This window comes from Syzygium oleosum, unplaced genomic scaffold (assembly GCF_021117445.2).
Source record: "Syzygium oleosum isolate NSW1041296 unplaced genomic scaffold, Sole_v2.1 Sole_v2.09, whole genome shotgun sequence".
Lineage (NCBI taxonomy): Eukaryota > Viridiplantae > Streptophyta > Magnoliopsida > Myrtales > Myrtaceae > Syzygium > Syzygium oleosum.
In genome coordinates this window covers 2,736,753-2,745,744 of record NW_026607493.1, presented here as the reverse complement: position 1 = coordinate 2,745,744, position 8,992 = coordinate 2,736,753, and the positions used below count along the sequence as shown (strand labels likewise).

The 8,992-nt window shown below is 44.2% G+C and overlaps 2 protein-coding genes across 3 annotated transcripts; both read left to right on the top strand.

Annotated features, from left to right (window-relative positions):
- Nucleotides 1-1,665: 1,665 nt before the first annotated feature.
- On the top strand, nucleotides 1,666-4,781 carry LOC115690554 (uncharacterized). Of its 2 annotated transcripts, none has more exons than XM_030616939.2 (3): nucleotides 1,666-2,591; nucleotides 2,914-4,061; nucleotides 4,462-4,781. In XM_030616939.2, exons 1-3 carry the CDS (start codon nucleotides 1,940-1,942, stop codon nucleotides 4,480-4,482), a joined length of 1,821 nt encoding a protein of 606 aa, XP_030472799.2. In that variant the 5' UTR covers nucleotides 1,666-1,939; the 3' UTR covers nucleotides 4,483-4,781. The 2 variants fall into 2 exon arrangements, with proteins under 2 accessions (XP_030472799.2, XP_030472798.2); XM_030616938.2 differs by having other exon boundaries at nucleotides 1,667-2,591; nucleotides 4,412-4,781.
- Nucleotides 4,782-5,425: 644 nt separating this feature from the next.
- Nucleotides 5,426-6,610, top strand: LOC115690555 (trihelix transcription factor ASIL1). Its single transcript, XM_030616940.2, has one exon. It carries the CDS (start codon nucleotides 5,512-5,514, stop codon nucleotides 6,454-6,456), a length of 945 nt encoding a protein of 314 aa, XP_030472800.2. The 5' UTR covers nucleotides 5,426-5,511; the 3' UTR covers nucleotides 6,457-6,610.
- Nucleotides 6,611-8,992: the final 2,382 nt, after the last annotated feature.

The window sequence follows — 8,992 nt, the reverse complement described above, 5'->3', positions numbered from 1 at the left end:
AAAAATATTTATAAAAAAAATATTTTACCGGCCATGGCCAGCGACCAGGCAATGGCGAAAAAAAAATATAGTAAAATATTTTTAAAAAATTATTAATAAAAAAATTATTTATAAGAAAATTTTTTACCGACCATGGCAAAAAAAAATAAAAAAATTATTTTTAATAAAAGTATTATTAATTAAAAAATATTTTACCAGCCATGGCCAAGAAGGAGGAGAAGAAAAAAAGAAAAGAAAGAAATATTAAAATATTTAAAATGTTATTAAAATATTATTAATAAAAAGAAATTTTATGCCGTTACCAAACGCATTTTTGTTCTTTTACTATTTCAGGAATAGAAATTTTGGGCCGTTATTAAATGCCTTCAAATGCTCGAATCGCTTCCAGGCACGAATAAAAAGAATCATTTCTACCGAACTGCTCCTCAGGGCAGAATGGTTGCTATACGCAGCCTTAGAGTTTAGTTCACATTTTATTAATTTTTTTTAAAAAAAATAACAAAAATATATATTAAATAATCAGACCGGTCCAGTTGGTTCGATCCGGTCCAGTCCGGTTCCCCCTTGGAACCGGGAACCGGACTACCCGGAAACCGGTTCCGCTTTTAGGAACCGGGAACCGGACCGATAGTCCCGAGAACCGGACCAAACCCTTCGGTCTGGTCCGGTCCGGTCCCGATTTGGGCGGTCCAAGTTGCTCACCCCTAATGGAAACGGCTGTCAATTTGCTCTGTAGTCTGGAGTCCGTCCCTTGCAAAAGCTTATTTGGGATTCCGAGAGTTGCTCCAGGGTTGAACATAAAGCAAGGGTTGCTGAAACAAGTTAGAGATTATAATCGGTTCTCGGATGGTTGAAGTAAATAGAAGTTTTCTCGATCGGGAGAGAGAGGGAGGGAGAGCAGAGAGTATCCAGGGTAGATAATGGAAAAGTAACGGAGAGAGGGAAAAGAGGGAGTTTAAAAAATTTCTGCAAGATAGGTCCCCTATTGTACACATTAGGGATGAACAAGATGGACTGCCCAAACCGGGATCGGACCGAACTGACCGGTTTGTTCCGGTTTTCGAGAATATCGGTTCGGTTCCCGGTTCTTAAAAGTGGAACCGATTTTCAGGCGGTCCGGTTCCCAATTCTAGGGTGGGAATCAAACCGAACCGGACCGACCGGACCTGATTGATAATATATATTTTTCTAATTTTTTCATATATATATTTATTTACTTTTTAAAATTTTTGAAAAAAATAAAAAGCATAATCTAATTTCCTCAATTCCCTCTTGCATTTATCAATAAGTGATTGGTCCCATTGGAACCGGACCGGACTGGACCGATGGTCCGGTCCCCGATCCTAGAAACTGGGAACCGGTCCTCCCGGTCCGGTTCCTAATTCTTCGATTGGACCGGATCGGATCGGACCGGGAATCGCTTACCCCTTGTACACATAGAGATATTTAAGTGAACGTACTGACCCTTGCTGACTTGGCAAGAGGCAAAATTTTCCCTAATTCTATCTTCTTCTCACGGCAACTCTTGTGTAAAAGAAACGAGTGAATATGGAAGAGAGAGAGAGATTCCATTGGTTTCACTATAATCTTACCTTGTCTGGCAGTCGACATAATTACACAAAGGGGCCATGCAAAAACAAAAACACACAAGGCCTCATCAAACATCTGTTCACTTCTCTCCTCTTCTCTTTTAAATTCCGTAGGCCCCACGTGAGCTTCGTTCGGATCAGCTAACAATTTGCTTACTCGCGAAGAATGATTGCTGACGACGACGACGAAGATCCAAGTCTGAAATCCTTCTTTTTTAGCTCCTCGTTTTGCTCTTTTCTTAATTTCCACCCAAGATTCTTGGTGGGTGATATTCTCTGCTGATTTTCATTTTCATGGGAAAGTTATTATCTTGAGCAAAGTTCTGGGGTCTCTGAATCTTGTGTGGAAGATGGTTTCTCGCGGAGTCTGTTCTTGGACTTTGGTTGGTCTTATTGGGGCGTTTCTTGATCTTGCTCTTGCTTATTTCCTGCTGTGTATATCGGCGTTTGTATATCCTGCTTCAACATTCTCGAGTACTTTCGGGATCCATCTTCTTTGTCCATGTGAGGGTGTATTAGGGTTTCGAAGTAGTAGCATCTGCTGGCACAAGCTGCTTGTTGAAATACCCATAAGGAAGATCTACTCTGTTCAGAGCTTGGTGAGGAGTAGATTCCCTTTTGGCTCTGTTGTTTCTGAGGACGAGTCACGTAATTCAGACTTGAAGTTAGTCAGAGACAAGAAAGTTGAGAATGGCGTTACTGAATTGAGCGGCGAAAAGCTTTGTAGTTCTTTATCGGGGGTGGTTTCGCAGAATTTGAATGACGGAGAGATTGCGCATGATGTTAAAGGAAAGGGTGTTGTTGTGGGTCAGAAGCAAAGGTCTGGCCTTGGAATTCGGAGAAGAAGAAGCAGAGCTGTTATTGGATCCGGGAAATTCAGGCCTAACAATTTGAAGTCAGCGGTTGGTGATGTTTGCCCCTACCTTCCTGGTAATGGAGAAATGAGAAGCCAAATCGCAGAAAGTTTGGCTCTTGTGAGCAGGATTAATGGTCGGATACTGGGTGAGTGTACTTTGTGATTTAGTCTTGCGTGTCTACCTTTGTCCGTAGTTTTCTCAGTTTTTGCATCATATGCAGAAATCCTGATAAGTTTTCTATCGTATCTGGGCTAGGTTTTTTCCTTTATTTATGAATCTATTATCAACAATATGGACAATGATGCTGTGTGGTAGGTAGATCAAACCCATTCCTAAATTTTGCTTGAGTCATTGCAATCTGCGATGAGATTTCACTAGAAATTTAAAAAGTATGAATGTCTGATTTGGAGCTGTATGCAAACGCTGCAGTAAAAAGCGTGCTGATTTTCTGGTCTTGCCAATTATAGATGACAAAAAACCCATCGATGTTGCTGAGGGTGAAAGAACGTGGCATAGCTATGAGCTGACTGGATCCTTCGATGGGAGCAAAGCTGCGAATTTGGATTCATCTTCTATTGACAATTACATCACTGATGTACCAGACACGCAAGGAATTTATAGAACCGAATCAAGTAGGATCAGAATGCTAGAACAAGCACTTGCTGAAGAGAAAGCCGCTCGTGCTGCACTTTACCTGGAATTGGAGAAAGAGAGAGCTGCTTCTGCCACTGCTGCTGATGAAGCTATGGCCATGATATTTCGCCTGCAAGAAGAGAAAGCATCAATAGAAATGGAAGTTAGGCAGAATGAGAGGATGATGGAAGAGAAGTTTACCTATGACGAAGAGGAAATGAACATTCTCAAAGAGATCCTAATTAGGAGGGAGAGGGAGAATTTTTTCTTGGAGAATGAAGTTGAAGCATTAAGACAAATTTCTCCTGGAGATAAAAACAGGGATGATCATGTGCAAGACAGCAAGGATAGCCAAGGGAAAAGCCGTCCTGTGCTTCACCCAGGCGAGTGTGTACAGTCTATTTTACCAGAGATCAACAATGGTGGAGTTATTCATGATTACATAATGGAGCCAACCCAGTATTGTACGAGTATGAAGAGATGTTTCTCTTGTGATGGAGATGGGGTGGAGGAGTATAGGGAAAATGGAGATAAAGAATGTGGCAACCTTCGAGAAACTGTGCATGACACGCAACAGATAGTTCATGATGTTCATGTGGTTGATGATAAAACAGAACAACCGAAAAATGGCTCAAATGAGGAAGAAATGGGGCAGAATGGTCATATCAGCGATACTAATATCGACGGCATAGTAGAATTGTTGGTTAACTCATGGAGTAGACCAATGATACATGATTCTGAAAGGGGTTCCTTGTCGGCAGTTAATTATGAAAGATTAAAGCTTGACATTGAAGTTGAATTGCTCAGAGAGATGTTACGAATTGTTCAAGAGGGAAAGGATAAGTTGAGAGTATCTGGAAAAAACAGGGAAGGAGAGACAAACCAGTTGGAATTGTTAGACGATATACAACATCAGCTTCAGGAAATTCAACGGCTAAGGGGGCCCATGCGGCATGCTTCCTTACCCAATGTATCATCTGAGGTATTCCCATTTAATGTTCAACTGATGTCCGTAATCTAAGTTTTGTGGAGCACAATTCACTCCTCGGCATGTGAAATTGATATAAACATCAATTAGGTATTGCAGTGTGATGCGTGTTTTTGCTTTCATTTTGTTTGTCTATCAGCTGCATTCTTTACGATGTTGCAAAATGCCAAATCACTGTGATCAATCAGCTGACCTAAAGAGGGAGTATAGTAACACGGGCTTAAGTCGTTAGTTATGAACTCTCCTGTAAATTTATATTAGACAGGGTACTTTTCCAGACCACAAAGAATGTTCGCACACATCGTAGCATATTAATCCTCTTTGCTGGTTTCTTTTGCTGATAGGCCAAACTTACAGGACATTTCTGACCCTGTTGTCCTTTCCTGTGGTGAAGGTGAAAGTTGAAGAGAAGTAGCTGCCGAGTGCGAATTGCGAAACGCAAGAGAGCGCGTAATGACTGCAAAAGAAATCGCCGAAAAGGGTAAAAAGCTGGGGGCTTCTGCTTTGGGTTCATGTTTGATAAACTTGGTGGTCAGGAACTTGTATCTATGGTCGCTCATGAAGTCCGGTGGTGATGTGTATAGGCTTGCTGGGGGAGCTGTCGGGTGTGTCCGTTACCCCTCTTGCAGTGTATATACGCCTGTACAGTTCTCAGGCAAGTCGAGCTATTCCGTGGGTAGTCGCACTTACTAATACTAAGTTTTCTTTCTCTTCCCCGTCTCTCCGGCAATTGCCATACATGTCTCGAATGTGAATGCTTCTTCTTTCTTGTTACCCCTACGGCGACGAGGTGGTTGAAGGTTTGATGTGAGTTTGGATTTAAGGTCTCGAAACCGACCGGGGCGGGGCGGGGCTGGGCGGGGCGGGGCAAGAGGTCGCCCTTTACCCCGCTTGGCTTCCCTCTTCTCCGACTATCAATGGGGTGTGTCTTGCATATTCATCCCAATAAAGAACACTGCTTCTTTAAGTTCAAATCCTACTAACTCCGGTCAAAGGAAAGTTACTAACACCGATTGACATAAAATACTTTTCTCGACTGTGGAGATGGAGGGATCATGTCGTACTAATCGGAGAGTATCCAACGCATCCGTGGGGATCGAATGAGCCCCTACTTTACAGTTTACGCGCTTTCGCCTATCAATACGATCCATCAAGAGAAATTAGAAACCTTCCAAAGCTGGCAAATGGAAAAACTGCTTGGACTACGATGCCCCTGATCCAGCCCGGAGATTTACGAAACTGACCCTGCCCCACCACCACCTCCACCCACTTAAAAACCAGAGTAAAACACCCCCGCCCACCTAATCGCCTCCCCCCGGTAGCCAAGAACTCAACCACCGCCACCACCGCCTCGCCACCCCTATTTAAACCAACCACCCTTCTATCTCTCTCTTCTCTTCTCTTCTTCTTCTCGATCTCGAAACCCTAAGGAGACTTCGGCAACATGGCCTCCCACTCCTCATCCTCCCCCTCCCCTTCCCCGCCCAACGCCAAGCCCATCCCCTCCTCCGCCTCCGGCGGCGGCGGCGGCGGAAAGAAGCCCCAGCCCGTTCCGTGGACCCACGAGGAGACGGTCAACCTAATCCGGGCCTACGGGGAGAAGTGGTACGCCCTGAAGCGCGGCCCGCTCAAGTCCAGCCAGTGGGAGGAGGTCGCCGTCACCGTCGCCGCCCGCTGCGGCTACTCCTACGCCGAGCCCTCCAAGACCGCCACCCAGTGCCGCCACAAGATGGAGAAGCTCCGCAAGCGCTACCGCGCCGAGAAGCAGCAGCGCGCCGGCGCCGGCGGCGCCTCCGGCTGGCCGTACTACGAGCTGATGGTGCGGCTGGAGCGCGGGCCCATGCCGATCTCGGCGCGGCCGATCGCCGTGGTGCCGTACGGCGCCAGGAGGGCCGTCGACGGAGGAGGAGGGGACGAGGAAGAGGAAGAGGAAGAGGAGGAGGAAGCCGAAGCCGAAGCAGCAGCCGCCGCCGACGACGGCGACAACGACGGCGACGAGGACTACGATGGGAATTACAGCAAGTCGAGGAGCATAAACCACATACTGAGGAGGCCGGCGGTGGTGAAACGGTTCCCCAGGGCTCCGGCGGCGGGAGGGGCGAAGAGGAAGAGGGGGGCGGCGGCGGCGGAGCAGATGGAGGAGGAATTGGGGGAGGAGGAGGAGGAGGGAGGGAGGAGGAAGAGGAGGAGGAGGGCGGTGTGGGAGATAGCGGGGGAGATAAGGGGGTTCGCGGAGAGGTACGTGGGGATGGAGAACGTGAAGATGGAGATGGTGAGGGAGAGCGAGCGGTGGAGGATGGAGCTGGAGAGGAAGAGGATGGACCTCATCGCCGAGTCCCAGGGCAAGATCCTCGACGCCATTGCCAAGGCCTTTGCCTTCCACTCTTGACTTTGTTTTGCTCTCTCTCTCTCTCTTCTTTCTTTCTCTTCTTGTAAAAAGGAAAAATGTCATTATTTCAGGCACTCGTTTTTCAGTGTAGATCGATGCGATCGATCGTTAATATTTGGGATAAGCTGATGTTCGACATTCCATTTGTGGGGTTGTCTTGAGGAAGTTTCACTTCTTTGTCCCGGTGAAAGTTATTTCCATAAATGTAGTATTCTTACTGGATTAAATCTGAAAAGTAATAAAATATTTGGGTTAATTTTTTCTTATAATATGTAGGACTCGATATATGAAGCGGCCTATGGTAATTATGCTGAAGTAATTTTACCGTGGTTATTAAGGGCGCGTTTGGCAACCGGTCAAATAGTGACTATTTCTATTATTTCGTTCTCGGAATCAGTTTTGGAATAGAAATCTATTTGGTAAATTTTTGTTTTCGACCACAAATCTTTGCAAAAATTGATTCTCAGAATCGGTTTTGGAACAAAATCAAGAAGCAAAAAAAAGTTGCTCCTTGATTATGAGAAAAAGAATCAGAGATGGAAAAGAACATTTTTTTTCTTCTTCTTCTTGGTTTTTACGACACCCTCGCCGCCACGACTTGTGGTTGGTCACGCACCGAGCCTGACCATGGCTAAGAAAGGGAAAGAAGAAGGAAAAATAAAAGAAACATAAAAAGAAAGAAATATTAAAAAATTCAAAATATTATTAAAATATTATTAATAAAAAGAAAATTTGTGCAATTACCAAACGCATTTATGTTCTTTTTCTATTCCAAAAATAGAAATTTTGAGCAGTTACCAAACACATTCAAATGCTTTGAAACTATTCTAAAGCACGGAATCAAAACGAATCATTTTTTAACAGAATGGTTGTCAAACGCACCCTAACAGTATTTCCTCCAAAGTAATTAGTCAACATGTGTGAGGAAAATAAACCGTGGACACATCAGCAATTTTTCATATGAAAAGAAATTAAGTTTCCATACACATCAACAATTAGTAAATGACTTGGGGCTTGTTTGGCAACTTGCCAAATAATAAAAATTTACATTTCTTTTGTTCGAATCGTTTGGAGCAAAAATCCGTTTGTTAAATTTTTTGCGCCTGGGCATAATTTTGCAAAAAATTGTTCCTAGAATCGGTTTGAAAGAATCAAAGAAGCAAAAAAGTAGCTTCTTGATTACGAATAATTTTCCATTTCGATTATTCTTCATTTTCTTCTTTTTTTTGGTTTGTTGTTGTTCTTCGGCCTGCCACTCGCCACCCGCCAGCAACCAGCCGCAGGCCAGGGTCGACGAGGGCCGCGACGGCAAGGCCTCACCCAGCCAAGGCGAGGCCGACCTCGCCGGTGGCAAGGGCCGCGATGCCCTCGCCGGCCTGGCCTGTGGCCGGTTGCCAACGCCGGCGACTGGCCTTGGCCAAGGAAGAGAAGGGAAAGAAAAAAATATTTAAAAAATTCAAAATATTATTAAAATATTATTAATAAAATGAAATTTTGTGTGATTACCAAACGCATTTCCGTTCTTTTTCTATTCTAAGAATAGAAATTTTAGGCAGTTACCAAACACCTTCAATTGTTTAGAAATTGTTTCCGGACACAGAATAAAAAAGAATCATTTCTGAGCAGAATCTGTTCCCGGATACAGAATGGTTGCCATGCGCAGCCTTATTCATTGAACTTAGCCTGTGCGTCCAAAAAAGGGTTTCTGCAGCCCGTGTATTTGAGTGCATGATAGAACGGAGGGATAGCATTCTTTTGTTGCATTTTAAGCCATGATATCCTTCCTACAAAGATGCGACGATGACATGACAAACGTTAACCAAACTGTTCGCATGCGATCGCGAGGCACCCCTGCTTTTCCAAAGATTTCAAAGTGAGGTAAATACTGGAAAGCTGCAAGAGATGGATGATCCCTACTATAACTAAAGTAGATGATTTATTGAAGCAAGGCTTTTGCGCTTTAAGCAAAAAAGTTTCAAATCAACTAGAAGCAGCAATAACCGGCCGATGAACATGACAAATGACAACTATGTTAACGTGCTTACCGGCAAATATACGAGAAGTGCGGTTGCCTACAAGGGGAAAAAGAGAGAGTAATAATGCAGGAATGGAGCCGAAGAAGAGGATATTCATAAATGCACCTGCGTCTCTTCTGTAAGAACTATTGAAATTGCAATACAAGTGATTCCAAGCGGAAAAGAGCAGAGTGATGCGTTCGTAATCACGCATTCTTGCCAGAACATATGCAGCAAACTGTCATAGCTTCTGCATCCATCCTTAACTTCTAGAATGCCCCATTTAAATAACCAGCTTCATCTGCATAGTTCTCCCGACATATCAGTTTCTATAGTACTATCTACTCAGGGAAATTTAACACTTACCATGGGAGCAGTCAGGAGGAGCTAAGTCCAAAAGCCTCTCATTTGACCACACTAGACTCCAGGAACCAGAAACCTCTGTTGGAACATGGTCAGAGTCCATGCCTACAGACCTTGCTTGTTCGAGAATGCTAATGCCATTTTAGTCACTTCAAACT